Here is a 19407-nt window from a genome sequence, read left to right as displayed (position 1 = left end):
CAAAGCAGTGATCACCAAGACAGCATGGTACTGGCACAAAAACAGACATACAGACCAATGGAACAGAATAGAGAACCCAGGTATGGACCCTCAACTCTATGGTCAAATAATCTTTGACAAAGCAGGAAAAAAATGCAATGGAAAAAAGACAGTCTCTTCAATAAATGGTGCTGGGAAAACTGGACAGCCACATGCAGAAGAATGAAACTCGACCATTCTCTAACACCATTCACAAAGATAAACTCAAAGTGAATGAAAGACCTCAATGTGAGACAGGAATCCATCAAAATCCTAGAGGAGAACATAGGCAGTAACCTCTTTGACATCGCCCACAGCAACTTCTTTCAAGATACATCTCCAAAAGCTAGTGAAACAAAAGCAAAAATGAACTTTTGGGACTTCATCAAGATAAAAGGCTTCTGCACAGCAAAGGAAACAGTCAACACAACAAAGAGGCAACCCACAGAATGGGAGAAGATATTTGCAAATGACACTACAGATAAAGGGCTGGTATCCAAGATCTGTAAAGAACTTCTCAAACTCAACACTCAAAAAACAAATAATCAAGTCAAAAAGTGGGCAGAAGATATGAAAAGACACTCCTCTGAAGAAGACATACAAATGGTTAACAGACACATGAAAAATGTTCATCATCATTAGCCATCAAGGAAATCCAAATCAAAACCACATTGAGATACCACCTTACACCAGTTAGAATGGCCAAAATCGGGAAAGAAACAACAAATGTTGGAGAGGTTGTGGAGAAAGGGGAACCCTCTTACAAAACCCTCCCACTGTTGGTGGAAATGCAAGTTGGTACAGCCACTTTGGAAAACAGTGTGGAGGTGCCTCAAAAATTTAAAAATAGAGCTACCCTATGACCCAGCAATTGCACTACTGGGTATTTACCCCAAAGACACAGATGTAGTGAAAAGAAGGGCCATATGCACCCCAATGTTCATAGCAGCAATGTCCGCAATAGCCAAACTGTGGAAAGAGCCGAGATGCCATTCAACAGATGAATGGATAAAGAAGATGCGTCCATATATACAATGGAATATTACTCAGCCGTCAGAAAGGATGAATACCCAACTTTTACATCAACATGGATGGGACTGGAGGAGATTATGCTAAGTGAAATAAGTCAAGCAGAGAAAGTCAATTATCATATGGTTTCACTTATTTGTGGAACATAAGGAATAGCATGGAGGATATTAGGAGAAGGAAGGGAAAAATGGGGGGGGGAAATGGAGAGGGAGATGAACCATGAGAGACTATGGACTCTGAGAAACAATCTGAGTGTTTTAGAGGGGAGGGGGGAGGGGGGATGGGTTAGCCTGGTGATGGGTATTGAGGAGGGCACGTACTGCATGGAGCATGGAGCACTGGGTGTTATACGAAAACAATGGATCGCGGATCACCACATCAAAAACCAATGATGTATTGTATGGTGACTAACATAACATAATAAAATGTAAAAAAAAAAAAAAAAAAGAGGAAATATTCTTAGAGCTAGACAGATAAATAGGTATAAATCCTGGCTCTACAACTTATCAGCGGTGTGACCCTATCTGACCAAGTCCTTATTAACTTCTCTAATCTTGGATACCACACCTGTAAAACAGGGATTTTTTTCTAATACAATCACATAGAATTCAGAGAATTAAATTAACTAACATGGGTAAAAACTCTACTGGTGCAGCATCTACTGGTGCAGTATGCTTTGGTTAATATTTTGTTATAATCTAGTCATAAACATTAAATTTATTTCATAAATCTTTGAGGTGAAGAAAAGTTTTAAAAAATCTTAATCAAGGCATAGCCTAAATCAAAGCTCTACAATTCTTTGACAGATCAAGTAGTTTAAATCAGGGGTACCTGGCCAGCTTAGTTGGTGAAGCATGTGACTCTTGATCTCAGGGTTGTGAGTTAAGTAATCTCTATACTTAAAAAAATAAAAAATCATAAAAAATATTTTTAAAAAATAGTTTATATCAGTAACATTACCCAAATATCCACTAGAAATGACTTTTACTTTAAGTACAAATATGAAATATATAATAAATTTGGCACCTTCCTAAGAAAAAATCTTAGAGATACTTTCAAAAATACCCAAATCATTGGGGCACCTGGGTGGCTCAGTCATTAAGTGTCTGCTTTCGGCTCAGGTCATGATCCCAGGGTCCTGGGATCAAGCCCCACATCGGGCTCCCTGCTCTGCGGAAAGCCTGCTTCTCCCTCTTCCCATCCCCCCTGCTTGTGTTCCCTCTCTCACTGTCTCTGTCTCTCTGTCAAATAAATAAAACCTTTAAAAAAATACCCAAATCATTAATATAAGTAAAAATCATTATTTCTACTAAGTACAAATGACCCTTTGAACAACACGGGTTTGAACTGTGGACTCATCTATCAATGGACACTTGGGCTGCTTCCATAATCTGGCTTTTGTAAATAATGCTGCAATAAACAAAGGCGTGCATGTATTTCTTTGATATAGTTTTTTGCATTCTTTGGGTAAATACCCAGTAGTGGAATTACTAGATCATATGGTAATTCTATTTTTAACTTTTGAGGACCCTCCATATTGTTTTCCACAGTGGCTGCACCAGTTTGCACTCCCACCAACAGTGCACAGGGTTCCTTTTTTTCCATATCCTCACCAACACCTGTTGCTTCTTGTGTTTTTTATTTTAGACATTCTGACAGGAGTGAGGGAATATCTCATTGTGGTTTTGGTTTGCATTTCCCTGATGATGAGTGATGTTGAGCATCTTTTCATTTGCCCCTTGGACATCTGTATGTCTTTTGAAAAATCTCTGTTCATATCTTCTGCCCATTTTTAATTGGAGTATTTGTTCCTTCGGTGTTGAGTTGTATAAGTTCTTTATATTTTTTGGATATTAACCACTTATCGGATATATTGTTTGAAAATTTCTTCTCCCATTCACTGGTTGTCTTTTTGTTTCATCGATTGTTTCTTTTACTGCACAGAAGCTTTTTATTTTGATGTAGTCCCAATAGTTTGTTTTTGCTTTTGTTTCCCTTGCCTCAGGAGACTATCTAGAAAAAATGTCAGAGAAATTACTGCCTGTCCTCTCCTCCAGGATTTTTATGACACATGTCTCACATTTAGGTCTTTAATCCATTTTCAGCTTATTTTTATGTGTGGTATAAGAAAGTGGGCCAGTTTCAATCTTTTGCATGTAGCTGTCCACTTTTCCCAACACCATCTGTTAAAGAGACTGTCTTTTTCCCATTATATTCTTGTCTCTTCTGTTGTAGATTAATTGATCCTATAATCATGGGTTTATTTCTGGGCTTTCTATTCTGTTCCATTGATCTATGTGTCTGTTTTTGTGCCAGCACCATACTGTTTTGATTACTACAGCTTTGTAGTGTATCTTGAGGTCTGGAATTGAGGTTCCTCCAGTTTTGTTCTTTTTTAAAATTGCTTTGGCTATTTGGGGTCTTTTGTTGTTTCATACAAATTTTAGGATCATTTGTTCTAGTTCTGTGAAAGACACTGTTGGTATTTTGATGGGGATGCATTAAATCTGTAGATTGTTTTGGGTAGTAAGGCCATTTTAACAATATTTGTTCTCCCAATTCATGAGCATGGACTCTCTTTCCATTTGTTTGTGTCATCTTCAATTTATTTCATTGATGTTTTATAGTTTTCAGAGTACAGGTCTTCACCTTTTAGGTTAAGTTCATTCCTAGGTATTTTATTATTTTTGGTGCAATTATAAATAAAACTGTTTAATTTCCCTTTCTGCTGTTTTGTTATTAGTATACAGAAATGCAACAGATATCTGTATACTGCTTTTGTATCATGTGAGTTTACTAAATTCATTTATCAGTTACAGTAGTTTTTTTATAGTCTCCTGCTCTTACAGGTAGTGGCCTTATGAAGGAGAGGTCCTACAGTGTCCTTTAGTGTAATGTCCCCTGTCCATCAGAATTTGGGGTTTCAGGGATGTCTCCTGTGAGCTGTGTGGGCCCTACTGCTGTGGCTGAGCTGTATTTGTCTCAGTCCAGTTGTCAGCAGTGGCTTACTTTCCCTGTTGTTGGGTTTGGTCCCTCTGTTGTTCATGGGCCAATCTGGGGCTGCCCTGGGCTTGAGTTGGGTCAGACCAAGCATTTGTCAGAGATGCAGTAGCACCACACTGCAGGGCATTCTTCCTGTGTTGTCCCGGGGGCCGGGGGGGGTGGGGGCTGTCACTGATGGGTGGAGTCTGTAGTTAGACCAGATGTTTGCACTCAGCCCACTGCTGGGGCTGCAGTTTAACTGGTATGTGTGGTTATCTTCCAGTCTCCCCAGGACAGGAGTCACTTTGGAATGGTGCTGACCCCTACTGGGGCTGCTTGCACAATACCACACTTGTGGCCTAGCTTTGGACTCTTGTGGGGGGCAGGATGGAGGGGTCTGCTCAACAGGAGAATGCAAGGGCAGGGCACATAGTGTCAGGAAGTTCTGTGCAGGTCTACTGTGGGAGGGGACCTGTAGCCAATTTGGAAAACTCCTGCAGGGTTGGAGGGAGTGAGGCTGCAGAAGAGGGTGGGTGTGGGGTACACTGTTAGCAAGCTAGGTGGAGTGTTCACACTCTGCTGGTTCCTGCATGTGTTGTGTATCTAGGCTGGGGTGTGGGCCTTCCAGCTCTTTTGTTCTTAGAGAAGTCTCCCAAAGATCCCTGCGCCTCCTGCACAAGTTCTGAGATAATAAGCAAATCTCTCTCCCATACCCCAAGTGTTGTTCAAACTGCTGCTTCTATGCTGTATCACTGGGGCTGTTTGTTACGCTGTCTCTTTAAGGGTGGGAACTCGGTGTTTTATCACCCCCTGGCTCTCCCACAGCCAAGCTGCTGAGTTTTAAAGTTCCAGGTGGTAAGCTCCACTGATTATAAAATCTCACAATGTGCCAAAACAAAACAAAACAAAAGTTTTAAAAACTCATGATATGAAGCCCCTCTGGTTTCCAAAGACAATGAATTTTTTCAATATAGTATAGTACTGTATTTTCTTCTTTATGATTTTCTTAATATTTTCTTTTCTCTAGCTTACTTTATTGTAAGAATACAGTATATAAAACATATGTACATTAACACCTATTTGTTATGTGTTAATATGTTAATCCACTATTTATATTATTGGTAAGGCTTCCAGCAACAGTAGGCTATTAGTAGTTAAGTTTTGGTGGAGTCAAAAGTTATACATGGATTTTCAACTGCATGGGGCTGGCACTCCTAGTCCCTGTGTTGTTCAAGGGTCAACTGTATGTGTGTGTGTGTGTGTGTGTAAAATGTTTGTGCTCCTGGGTCTTTACAGTTTTAAAAAAGAGGAAAGAAATACTGCTCTCTCACTCTGCATCTTCATCCCAGCCACAGGGCAACACTCTTGAATACAAGGGCTCCCAATGAGACCACTGCCACATTGAGTTAACTGCTCATTCAGTCCCCTCCATAAATCAGAACCTCTTCCAGGAAGGGACCACCTCTGTTTCCTTTTCCCTCACCTTCCAGCAGCATCTTTCTGAGACAATGGAGCTTTCTGAAAATGGAATCTGAAGCCCAGCTGCTTAGGTTGGCATCATCATCCCAACACCTACTAGCTCTGTGAACTTGGACAAGTTATTTAACCTATCTGAGTCTCAGTTTATCTATAAAAGGAGGACAATAAGGGTACTACCTTTTTAAGATTATTAGAGGACTAAATTAGTTCATTCCTGTTAAGCACTTAGAACCTGAGAAGTCCAAATGCATGATGGAGATGCATACTCAAATGTGGAAAGATCTACAATCTTTAATTCACCTGTCACCAAAAAACACACAAAGAGAGTCCTCTAATATGCTTTTCTATTCCATCTTTTAATATCATCAATTTGTCTGACTAAAGTCAACATGATTTCTGGATCATATTCTTTCATCCACTAGAAATAGGGACAAGTGAAAATACAATGGAAGAGGCAAAGATCCTGGTAAGAACAAATCAAATACATCTTTATATAATACTGAAAAAATACTTGGAAGGTTAAAGTGAAAACAAATTCCTCTCTTTTCTTTTCATCCAACAAAATGTTTCCATTTCTCCAAATTTGGTCACTCTGGAAATCAGGATTACATTGGATTCTGTAAGCAAGTCAAAGAGATTATGTCTAGGATCCACACTGCCAATGGACTAGGATTGCAGTAATCATTTGCTGGCTTACAAGAATATTTACAGAAAACTCTTTAAAATGTAAATCACAGCTTTCGTTTGAGGACCTGTGTAAATGACATAAGGCTTCACCTGTAGACTCCAGGCGTCCTCCTGTTGTACAGCATTAACTGGCTGCTTCAGGAACAGTGGGTTTCCTTCACAGTAGAATTCCTTCAGCTTCAGATTCTGAAACTTTCAAAACAAAATAAAAACTTCATTGCACGATAAAATAACAAACTTCACTTTTGAGGCTACATCTTATTTAGGACTTACATTCCATGTTAGTATTTTAACAGCAGGACATACTCTAGTTGTTAGAAGCCTAAGAGTCTTCATGCTGGCGTGAATGGCAATGACCTTACAAGTCCCAGGTGGCATCCCCCATACTAGACAACTGCGAAAACTTGTTCAGGATAATGGGATTGATTAGTAATAGAAAAGGGGCCGTTAATTAACCAAATGCTAGGGACATTTTGCAAATAACGTATCTGTTAGAAAACCAAGTATGATGAAAAATAACATTCTAATATACACCAGAATCCATGTCTCAAAGACTGTGAACCATGATCCATTTATATTCAGTGAAAAAGGTAAGAGAAACAAAGGAAAATCAAAATGTTCTCACTATAACCTATTGTGCACAGTGAAAATAAAAAAAGGAGAACAGATTTCACAAGGATATTTAATCTTCTATGAAGGAACCCTAAATGCAATTGTCTGCCATTTAAGTCTACCATTTTAGTAGAAAAATAAGGGATTCGCTCATATTAATAGCATGCCTTGCTTCCCAGGAACCTGTGTGTTTTCAAAGTTAAATTCATTTAGAGAATTACTTTTCTGAGCCTCAGTTTCAGCTGTGAAATGGAAAAAATAAGACCCATCTTCAGTGGTGCACTGGTAAAACAGTTCTCTGGAAATAAAACATTTTTAAAAGCCCTGAACTGTGGCATGTTTTGATTCGTTGGTGTAAATACTGCTACCACGGCTGATTCCAGTCACCAAACACAGAGTTGGGAAGAGATGTGGAAAATTGGTTCCTGTGAGCCAGGATGAGCCGGCATCATCACACTTATGGAAGAATTAGATATTTCCCTGATTTCAGCTTAGGGTTTGAAACATAGCAAACATGCAACAAATTAAAATAATTGATTTAAAACACCTTTCCAGGTCATCATGTCACTAGACATTTTGAAATAAAATACAGGGCTCAAGGCCATGTTGGAATCACCTTGCCTCCTGGTCTCACAACAGACATTCTGACTTTCCTAAGGCAGTTTCCTATGTTGTCTACCATCAGGAAGCAAACTAGAGAGCTGAATCCAGTGGTAGCCCCAAGTCAGTGCTGGATGTGCTGAAATCAAGAAAGCACTCCCAGCATATCATTTTTTCCTTTCTGTCCTAAAGAATACTCCATAATTTATATCAAAACTCATAGCCCTTTTTCAAACAGATACAAACTTGAATACCTTGCTATATGTGAGTATCGTTAACATATATGAACCTCATTTCAAATTTGACCATGGTTCAAAGGGCACACATTTCTCTTTAGGGGTCATCCTTCTCTTCCTTTGAATCCTATCACTACCCTTCCATCATACGTAGTAATGAGTGACTCAGTTTGCTAACTGGCTACACAAAATATTTCAGAAAGAAGTTATCCTCATGAAAGGACATTAATTAATGAAATTCACTAGCATGTGTTTCGAGCAGGTAAGTTTCAATAACCTGAAGTCACACAATCTCTCAATGTCCACTCTGAATATTCCCCAGAACAACATTTTTTTCATACCCTCTCTCTATGTGCACTACTGGGTTTCCGGTCAGCCTTGCTTCTTACTAGGACAATATTTTTGGTCACTGTCGTCACCCCAGTAGCACAATTAGCTACGTTCTCTTCTGTTTAATAAAATGTTGTTACAGCCTTTCAGAGTCTTTGCACCTGCCTACTCAAACAAGAGTTTTGAGTTTTGTCTCAAGTGGAACAAATCTGCCCCACTCCCATAATAGATATTTTTGGTTGTCATAAATGGGGGCGGGGGAGTATTACTGATATCTAAATAGTAAAGAGCAGGAATGCTGCTAAACATCCTACGATACACAGGATAGCCCCCACAAAGAATTATCAGATGCAAAATAGTGTTCAAGTTGGAAAACTCTGATATAGAGGGGAAAAAATCATAAACATTCACTGATCTGTCGTATCTGGAGAGGGGATTCGCAGCTTCAGGGAAATGAAGGTTAAAATGAGGGGTTTTATTTTTTTAAGATGAAGATCACGTGAGCACAAAGAAGGTAAGTGCCAATACAGAGATTAATAGAAAGGAGATAAAAGGATAATTGAAATAGTAATGATCAGGTGAACACAAATGACCTTTGAATACTAACATCTTTGAATTACTTCCTCTTTCTGTGGCCAGAAGAAAGGAAGTGTAAATGCAGGCAGGGATATGTCTGAAGGTGTGAGCTTGGATCACTGAAGAAGTCAGACATGTTCCCTTCAATTCTGTCTCTAAAATAGAGAGTAAGACCATCTGTCAACTGAATTGTGAAGCAAGGCGTCACTGTGGAAGGAGGCAGGAAGAAGGAGGTGAAAGTTTGGAATGTACTACAGATTTTTGAAGAGAAACCTGGCCAGAGACAAGCAAAAATATCATACAGAGGTGCTGAGGGACCTACTGGAATCCACACATTTGTGGTGATCCATGTCTACACACTGTGTGCTTCCATTTAGCACCCAGCATCCCAGATCCAACACTGAGAGTCTGCAGAATGGATACATCAGATAGCAAGGGAATGGGTGCACTGCATTTACTAAAAAGTAAATGCTTTGGGCTTTATGGTCTAAGCTAGATAGAAAAAGAAATAATAGTACAAAGTTTTGACGGACCAGGTACTAAAAGGAGAAATAAAGGGATATGAATTGTCACTGACCTAAAAGATACGGCTGTAAAGCAATAGGGAACTGGAAAACAGGAGGAACCAGTGCTCAAACTGCCATACTAGATTTTCATTCTTCTAACTTAGAGCAGGTGAAAATGATGGTAAAATCCAGACATGAACGTGGAGGCGGTTTGCTGAAGTGCAGACTGGGAAAGCTCATTAAAATCAAGGATTTCAAGGAACTTTGTGCTGAAGTTGTTTGTATCAACCACTTTTACAAATGAACTTCCTGAGTAATGCTCTCAAATATCTGGCTATCTATGGAACATCTCCAGCTGGAATCCCACAGTCACCATAAATTCCAACATTTGAAACTAAACTCATGTTTCCTCTACATTTTCCTCCTTCCTTTGCCTCATCACCGACATCAAATCTCTTTCCATGTTCTGTCAATTCTACGTTCTTAAAATTTCTGGAATCTATCCTTTTTTTTTTTTAAGGTTTACTTATTTATTTGAGAGAGAATGAGAGAGAAAGCACGAGAGCAAGGGCAGAGGGAGAGAGAGAAACTTTAGCAGGCTCCATGTTTGGCACAGAGCCCAAAGCAGGGCTCGATCTCACCACCCTGAGATCATGACCTGAGCCAGAACCAAGAGTTGGACACTCAACCGACTGTACCACCCAGGCGCCCCTGGAATCTCTCCTTTATTTCCATCCTGCTCTCCCACCCACCTCCTCACTACCTCTGCAGAATCTCCTCCTACTCCCAACCCCAGCCACTAACCCTCTGCCTTGATTAAGGCCCTCACCTTATATGAATTATTACAACAGTACTCAAATTAGTCTCCATGCAAACTTCTGCTGCCAAAGTTGTCTTTTAAAATGAGAATCTGATCATAATACAATCCTGCTTAACACTTTTCAGTGTTCTCTTTTGTCCACAGAATAAACTCAAAAGCCCTAGTATATCATAATCGGGTTTTCTCGGCCAGTTTCTCCAACCCTATATCCTGGTAAGCCCAACCTTCACCCTTATACGCCAGTCATCCTAAGTTACTTAGGGGTCTCACAAGAGGCCTGTGTCTTATCTCACAGTTATTACTCATGCTGTGCCTTCTACTCACCCCATTCCTGGATCACCTCTTCTTCAAGATGAAATATTACCCACCTAAGCTTCTCCGGCTTCTACCAAATGTTTCCGTGTCTATTCCTTGGGCCTTATATATAATACTATGAAACAATCATTGAAAAGTCTATCTTCATCTCTCAGGCTTTGGTCTCTTTAAGAACCACATCTTAAGTGCCTATGTAATGCAACCTCTAAATTCAGTACTTAGAACACAGCTGATGCCCAGTAAATAACTGGTAAATTAACAAATGTCTTCTCAGAAACCCCAGGCACACACAGCTCTCCCTAAGAACTCAAAATTTTCAAAGGCCTTTTTCTCCAGAGGTGGTCAATTGTAACTGTTCCTCCAAAGCCCCAGGCCTCAGGAACAATGTATAAATTCAGCAAGTCCTTCTGTTGCTTCAGACTAAAGTAATAAGGGAGATCAGAAGGGTCTGGTTTAGCAAGAACATTGTTAAAGTAAACAAGAAAAAAGGAGGATGAGATTTCATATTGACTAAAATACAACTGATAAGTAGGCTAACAGCAAATTACCATGGACTCTTCGGACCATCCCAAAGCTCATGGGTTCCTGTTAGCAAGAATTAGAATTTCTAAATAAGCTAAAGCCCAACTTGTAAAGAGGATAAGATCTTAAGTGTGGGGCTATGGCATTCAAAAAATACATGAACAATTCTAAAAAGGACAGAAATAAGATATGTAACCAATGAGAAATTTAAGAAAATATACGATAAACTTCATATCTAATCAGAATTGTATAATGAGTAGGCTGATGATAACATCTGAACATAAGAAAGCCAAAAACTCTATTCTGGGAGTGGTAGTGGAAATAGGCATAAAGTGACCTAAAGTCAGGATCCTTCAGTATCAGTTGGATACTTGTCCCTAAAGAAGACCCTTAGAAGGAGTTGAAGAATGGAGGCCAAGAGAAAACTAGAGGAAAGGAGATTACTAAACTCTCCGGCTCTAAACACACACACACCCCTTCCTCAATTCTGGCCAGGGAGAAGTGGCCAAAGCCCCAAGCCCAGGCCCCTTCCTGCCTTCAATACACTGGGCCTTAACCTGATGGGACAATGATTCTAGCATCCTCTTCAGGCCTCTTGATTTAAACATCACTGTAGGGCGCCTGGGTGGCTCAGTAGTTAAGCGTCTGCCTTCGGCTCAGGTCATGATCCCAGGGTCCTGGGATCGAGTCCCACATCGGGCTCCCTGCTCCGCGGGGAGCCTGCTTCTCCCTCTCCTGCCCCCCCCCTGCTTGTGTTCCTGTTCTCGCTGTCTCTCTCTGTCATATAAATAAATAAAATCTTTAAAAAATAAAAAATAAAAAAAAATAAACATCACTGTAAAAAGAACAACTGGTCTACAAGGGCTTGTTTGTCTCTCCTCACGGTCCCCACCCCACCCCTAGTTTAGACCCCACTTCTGTCTTCGAACCACCTGAGAACCAGCAGAGGAAGAGGCTTCTCTTTCCACAGGCCCTGAGTGCTCCATCCTCAACAGTGTGATCGCCTTACAATGTAAATTATCCAGTGGTTCTCATCTCACTCCCCACACTGGCCGATAGGACTCTTATGATTGGACCCTGCACTATCTTTGATCCCATCTTTGACCCCTAGCCCTCACTCTCACTTTCTCTAACCCAATCTCCATTCTGGCAACATTGGCTTTCTTTCCACACAATCTTCACCTCAGATCATATGCACTTCCCACTTTTTAGCGCTCTGCTCTCAGATTTGTCCATACCATTAAAATTCAGAAAAAAATGTAATCTTACATTTAGCCATTTGAGAAGGAAAATCCTGATGACCCATGGATTCGAAATCCAGACAAGTTTTCATTAACATGCAAAAACAATGGAAAGACTTCTACATGTATGAGCTAATTACCTTAACCAAAGAAAATTTCTCAAGATACAAAGCAGCTGAGAGTAACAAAAACAAAGAATTTGGGGAATACATTTATTTTGCCAACCAAAATGCAAAAAATAAAAATTAGGAGGTGGGTGAGGAGATGGGAAAAATAGATAAAGGGGATTAAGAGTCCACTTACGATGATGAGCACTGAGTAATGTACAGAAATGCTGAATCATTATATTGTACACCTAAAACTAAGATAACACTGTATGTTAATTATACGTCAGTAAAAATAAATAAAGTACCTTCTTAGAAACATCTAAAGAAAAAAATTTTAAAAATAAAAATAAACATCAGAACATCCACTGCCCAATGTAAACAAGATTAGGGCAATCTGCTTATAAACAAATTTGCAATGTATCAAAAAGCCTGAAAGTCATTCTTTCTCTTTGTTAATTCTACTTGAAGGAATTCGCCCAAAATAAATATTTGAAATAGGAACAAATATTTATGCACAAAATGTGTTTCTCAGAATTACTTAAAATTTTAAAAGATTCTCCTATATTAAAAAAAATGTCTGGTAAATTATATGACATACCTGAACCCTCTGTCCTCTGTCTTTTCACTACCTGTGTTTAAGAAAACCTAACCCTGGGTCATCCCTGCCATCAGTTTTCCCTGTCTCTGCACTCAAGCAAATAAGTCCCATTTGCAGAATCACACTGCAGGGTAGACAGGAACCACAGTGACCACCTTCCAAAATGCCCTCAGGGGTTGCCAGAAATTCTTCTCTACTCAGCATGCTAGCCAACATTAACTCAGCTTTTTCTTTGCTGTCCTATCATTCTTTGCCCAACCATGAAATAGTTCTCCACAGAGCCCACCACATTCTCTTTTTACTTTATTTTCTTTTCCCTAGGCAATTTTACCCACTTCCACAATTTCAATTAAATCTCTAAGCCAATGACTCTGATTCCACATCCGATAGCCAATTGCTTACTCAAAATCTTCACTTTCGTGTCTTAAATACAAGTCAAACTCACTATGTCCAAGATTGAACTCATGATCTGCTCTCCTAAGGTTGGTCTTTTCCCAGCATTTTCTATCCTAGACCACAGAAAGCTTATAACTCATCACCATTTCCAAATTTACCTCTTAAATGTCTCTTGAATCTGTTCAAGTCTTTCCACTCCTACTGCTACCACCTTAGACCAAGTTACCATAATTTTTTACTTGGCTTCAGTAAGAGTCTACCTGAAGTGTACCCAACATTCCCTCTGGTCTCCTCCGATAGGTCTTCCACCATTCAGACAAAATGATCTTTTCAAAATGCAAATCTGATTATATCACCCCCTGCCTAAAATCCTTTGAAATTTGTGTTGCCTTTCAAATAAAGATAAAAATCCTTACACATACCCTATATTCTTTGGCCGTGGTCTCTTCCCATCCAATCTCTGAGCTCCAGCTACACTAAATTATTTCCAGTTCCCTGAACATCCATGTTTCTTCCCAAGCCCTTTCCACATGCTGTTTACTCTGTCTGAAATGTGTCTTTTCCTTTCACCTAAATGATTCCTACTTATTCTTCAGCTCTCAGTTTATGTTACTTCCTCCTGGAAGCCTTCCCTAACCTACCTGTTGACTACTGCTCTCTCTCTCATAGATCAGGGATTCTCCCTTTTAGTGGATGGATTTCAGTTTGTAATTATATATTCATAATGTTAATTAGATGATCAATATGTTTTCCCACTATACCACAGCTGTAAGAGAGCAGAGACCCCATCTGGTTCCTCACCAATATATCCCCAATTCCTAGTGCAAGACTCAGTATATAACATGCATGGGTCTAGGAAGACAGACTTGGTAATCAAATTGCCTTGTTTAAATTTCAGCTCCATTAAACATATACTAGGACCACCAAGCTTTTCCTACTCTGCTGATGCTGCTCCAACCCCCACTTTCCACCACTACCCAGGGACCCTGCCACCTATAGATTTTACATGGTATGATTCTACTACTTGGACACTTAAACAGGGGCTTGACTCCTGAGCCAAAGAAAGCTAATCATAGGCCTGATCCAATCATATGCGATCCAACAGACTTGCCTAATCATATACTCTTTTGGGAATTTAAACCGAGAAACATGGAAATAATTTGCAACTGAGTTCTGGAAGCTGGAATAAAACAGCTATTATGTCAAGTTTGTGCAAACTCCACAGTACGTTATATGTATGCTGATCTTATAGGAGACCAGAAACAAGGTATAAACAGAGCAACGTTTGGAATATGGCTACATTATAACAACATATCAACATTATATCAACAAGTGTGATGACCTAACAATTCATCCTCATGCTGCTGAAGATCCCAGCAGCAACCTGAACCGAGAACACTCTCTCCAATCCTCTGAGCTCTGCCCAACCTTACCGTAGCTCCTGCTTGAATCCCCGTGAGATTCTCCTTACTCTTCCCTATGTAACTTTAGTTAAATTCTATTTATGTTGCAACCAAAGAGCCAAAAGAAATCATGCACGCCAATTTCAACATGTCATAGAATTCTTTTGTCCCACCTTCAGCAGATAAACAATTCTCTCCACTGTTTCTAAATTACTCCAACTAACCTTCCTGGGTGCTTTTCTTCGAACCCTTCTTTACAAAACATAAAAATCTACTCCTCCCTTCTCTCAAACTATTTAAGACTTTCAAATACTCACTCTTTAGAAACAGTTTCAGGCTTCTGAAAGCAAATTATGTAATAATTAGTACCTCTCCACTGGATAGGGAAGCCATATACCTTATGATATTCTTTCATCCATATTTCTAAACCTCACAGATCTGGTTACAGATAAAAAGCAGTCATCAGCAGTAACCAAACTATAAAAGGCACTTTCCTTGGGGAATAACAAAGAAATCAAAGTCCCCAACCTCTGCCTTGGGATAGTCTACAATTTAAACTAAAGAATTACATATTAAAATTTATTCAGACCAGGCAACAATTCAGAGTAGTGAACCAGAAGAAAGATATTCAAAGATTTTATGAAAGCTGTTTATGGTTTAAAAACCAACTGTGAGATATTCGGTCTTCCATTTTTTTTATTCTGACAGGAAATTAAAATTTTAGTGGCCAGATTCATGATGAGAAATGCAGAAAGAATGCCAGTTTGTAGCTTCTGCCTTGGTTTTCATGCAAGTCCCAATGTGGTTTTAAATAAAGCATCTAAAGGTAAAACACCTTTAATTCCACTCCACATATCTTTGTTGTCCTTTACTCAAATTAGATATCAATGTTTCAAGAATTCTTGAATGCTTTTCTTTACCTTCCCTTAAGTCACTGTTATTTTAACTAAAACACCCTTTCTTTTAAGCTTTTCCTATAACTAAATCTATACTTAGTTGCAGAACAGAGAAAGCATGGTCTTAAAGGCTGGGGACTGGGATCAAATCCATTTCCTCCACACAATCTCTTTACACAAGTCATTTAAAGTATCTGAGCCTGTTCTTCATGTATAATTATAACAATAACTATCTTACTAATTGTGAAGGTCAAACGAGGAAGTATAAAGTATGTGGTAAACTTTGAAGCATTCTAGAAAAATTAGGTACTACACCAGCATGTAGTCCGTTGTCTACAATAGGCAAGTTACATTTATTGTTCTTCTGGCTTGTTAAGATCAGCCATTATTTTGTCTTCCTTTTCTTCCCCCAATACTTTGCTTCATTCAAGTGCTACCAGACAAGGGTAAAGGCATTTCCGCATGCTGCAAATGTATTAGCAAACTGATATAAGTACTTCTGGTTTCAAGATGGTAAAACTAAGCACAATCAGCAATATCCCTCTCCCATGACAAATCCTAGAAATGACACAAAGATACCTTTTAAAATAAAAAATAGCCACTTAAAAACAGGAATAGAAATTCTCACAGGAACAGAAACTATAAACAGTTATCATCTGAAGAAAGAAGTATCAACCCAGGATGCAATGGAAGCCCAGGGGGAAATTTCTACACACACAAAAAAATGGAATGGAGGGACAGTACACAGAGGCAGTAGAGGTCTCCAGAAAAGAACAGGTAGTGAAACAACAGACAGGAGGATTACCATACTAAGAAGCTGGCAGATACCATGGATTCATCCACCCATTCTTATCACACGGCCACACTCCACCTCCCACCTCCATACCTCCTTTCCCTGAATCCCACACACCTATAGCTTAATAGGAGCAGTGCTTTGAATAGAGAGAGGTGAGAGGGACCCTGAGTGGCTGGCAACACCGGGGAAGAATGAGCAGCTATCAGAATGCATTATACCTGCTGGAATATATTCTCAACCATTTCTCTACTGTCACTGACCAACACAAACTCCTGTAAGAACTTTATCTTCTCCCATAAAGTGAATGGCAAAGACAGCTGCCAGCTTTCAGGAAATCTCAAGGGTCTCAAATTCAAAAATAAGATGAAAGCTTAAAAATAAAATGACCTGAAAATCACTGAGTGTCAATACCATTAGAAATAATAGAGGCAAGAACTTATGTCAGAAGAAACAGAGCTAATAGGACAGGACTTTATAATTAGTATAATTAATATTTTTAAAGAGATATGTGAAATACTGCCTAGGTAAAGCAAGAATAAGAACCAGTTTTAAAACTTGAAAATGTCAAGCTTTCTGAAGCAAAATTTGACAACATTTATCAAAGCAGTAAAAGTATGCATAATTTGGATCTAGCAATTACATTTCAATGAATCTTTCCTGAGGGAGTAACTAACGGTATGTACAAAGATTAGTTACAATGACATTCACTGAAGCATTTTAATTGTGGCAAGAAGTTTGAAATCTCCTACCTGTCAAAAAACAGGAGACTGCTTAAATATAAACAATATCAATATGATGCACCCACCCACTAGAAATAGAGAGGTAGCATCGAATGACTGTCATACACCTGAAACTAATGTAACATTGTACACCTAAAGTTAATGTCAACTATAACTTTTTAAAAGTTAGCACAAATTGACCTAGATAAAAGAATATTCAATAATTAAGTCAAATTTCCACAATAACTCTAGATACCCAATGGGGGGGGGGAAGAAGAAAGAACTAGGAAAATACTTCAAGCAATGGGGAAATGTTCACAATAGAAGTTGAAAAGGCATATTATAAAACATGTATGTAAGAATAATACACTAATATGTACAAGTAATACTAATAATACTAACACATTAGCATGTATGAATATTCCTTTTTTTTTTTACAAAAATCTATATCTGCACATATACACATGCATTCATAGACCTTAAAAAAAAAAACCTGGAAGAATAGGAAAAAAATAAACCAACATGTTAAGGTATGAGCATTCCCCCCTTCCCCAGCCTAGCATGCTTAGATTGTGGGTAATTTTGCTTTTTTTCTTTTTGTTTATCTCTATTTTCCAAATAATTCACAGTGAAAACAAATTCCCAATTTTTTTTCCCAAAATGATCAAACTCACATCACCCTCTGATTTCTGATCTGCAAACTTTCAGAAGATGCATTTGGGAATGGCAACAGGATATAGACTCTTTCTGTACTGGGTTGAAAGACTGAAAATACAGCTTCCCAAAGTGGATAAAATTTTCCCAGGACTAAAAGTATTTCAAGGATTTCAAGCAAGCTATCTCAACATCTGTGCTGATTCTAAGATTCTCTCAGAAGTCTGAAAATTCTCCCACATATCTGGCCCATGAGGTATAAAAGGAAGACTGTAAGAAATATTTTTTCAAATTCTGTGCTGGTTCGGCTCATGCATTTCAATAGTGAGGGCTGATATGATCCTCAAGGAAATGAAAATTGGTTAATGGAGGAGGCAAAACAATCTTAGATATTATTACAATGGCTCGTGGCCCTCCAAAACTCAATCCTACCTGACAATATAAACATATGTACAGTTTCTCTCCAGTGCTAAAATGTAATGAGGTGGGGGACAAGTTATTAGGGGAAAAAATGTCTAAAAAGCTTCTGGTGTCTAAAAAGCTTCTGGTGGAAGGGGGACAATAATGAAAAAAAGTTGAGAAACACTGGTTCAGCTACAGGAACTTAAAACCCAAATTCTTTTTTTCATATATCCTCTCTTGGTTAGGCTGCTTAGAGCACTCACTACTGTTATTTATTTTTCATTACACATGTTCACACATACATGTTCACATGTTCCTTTGCTTTAGAAAACTCAATCAACTGACTCTTCAACAATTTGCTCGTATACTGAAGTTTGTAGGCAAAAAGAAGAATACTCATAAAAATGCTAGATTTTTTCTAAGCATTGTGTTGCTTTCTGTTTTCAAATATAAGTGTTGGAAGCTTTGAAGAAGTATCTCCTGACAACTATTAACATTAGTTAATAATGAAAGTTTTTCCAGAAACCCCACCCAAAAGATTTCCATTTATTTTTCTCTGGCCAGAACTGTGACACATGGTCACTCCCTGCAAAAGTAGTTCAAGAGAAGAGGGTTTGAGATGGAGCCTTCAACCAGCTTCCCAGCAGCACCTGCCACATGGATTCTTCTATATCATTCCAGTCTCTCTGATCACATGTCAGCTGCACTTAGAGTAGGAGACCCTCTTTTATGCTGATTTGTTCTTGCAGTGGTGTAAGCACTGAGAATAGAGCAGTGCACAAAAAAATAATCTGTAAAATCTCCCCTTCTGGGCTTATAATGCCCTGTGTGCTTTCTTCATGAACTACCTAAAATTATATTTTTTGTGTATTTGCTTATTATGTCTTCCCCTCTAGAATATAAGATTCAAGAGGGTACAGAGTTTATTTTATTCACCTCTGTATCCAGAATGCCTAGAAAAATAGTTCCTGGCATATAAAAGATATGTAAATATATATTTAATAAATGAATTAATAGTAAGGAAATGAGGCTAAAGGAATTAAAGGATCTCTACCCAAGAATAGACAGCTTGTAAATAACAAAGCTAATATATTAAGAATCTCTGGCACAAAAGAAAGACATATAATCTCTTTAAATTCTATACCAGTGGTGCCAAGATTTACTGCCATTGATTTGCTGACTGGTACCAGATCAGGAAAGCCAAATATGAGCATCAATGTTCAACCTGGCTTCCAGTGATATCATGTTGGGAACCTGATACAGGCTGTGGGAGCATTTACCCCACAGAACTTGGTGGATGCCACAAAGAGAGCTAGTTGTCAAACATTTAACACCACTGGTTATCTCCTTCCCATCTCACTTCCTTGTCTATTCATGCTGAAAACACTTACATGAGTTACCCAGACTTCTCTCCCTAGGGGCTGTCCTTATTTTGCTGTTTCTGTGGGACTCTGAGTCTTCAGCATGGTGCCCTCCTCTTGCT

The 19407-nt window shown here is 38.8% G+C and overlaps 1 protein-coding gene across 1 annotated transcript in view; it reads right to left on the bottom strand.

Annotated features, from left to right (window-relative positions):
* Positions 1-19407, bottom strand: part of LRRC69 (leucine rich repeat containing 69) — a 104785-nt gene that overhangs the window by 23414 nt on the left and 61964 nt on the right. Inside the window, exon 6 of the mRNA XM_035012262.1 lies at positions 6286-6387. Coding sequence (XP_034868153.1) covers positions 6286-6387 — 102 coding nt within the window. The remainder of the gene's footprint in view (positions 1-6285; positions 6388-19407) is intronic.

Source organism: Mirounga leonina, unplaced genomic scaffold, assembly GCF_011800145.1.
Source record: "Mirounga leonina isolate KUSES-001 unplaced genomic scaffold, KU_Mleo_1.0 Mir_165, whole genome shotgun sequence".
Classification (NCBI taxonomy): Eukaryota; Metazoa; Chordata; class Mammalia; order Carnivora; family Phocidae; genus Mirounga; species Mirounga leonina.
The sequence above is the reverse complement of the archived record's forward strand: the minus strand, read 5'-3'. Positions and strand labels throughout refer to the sequence as shown.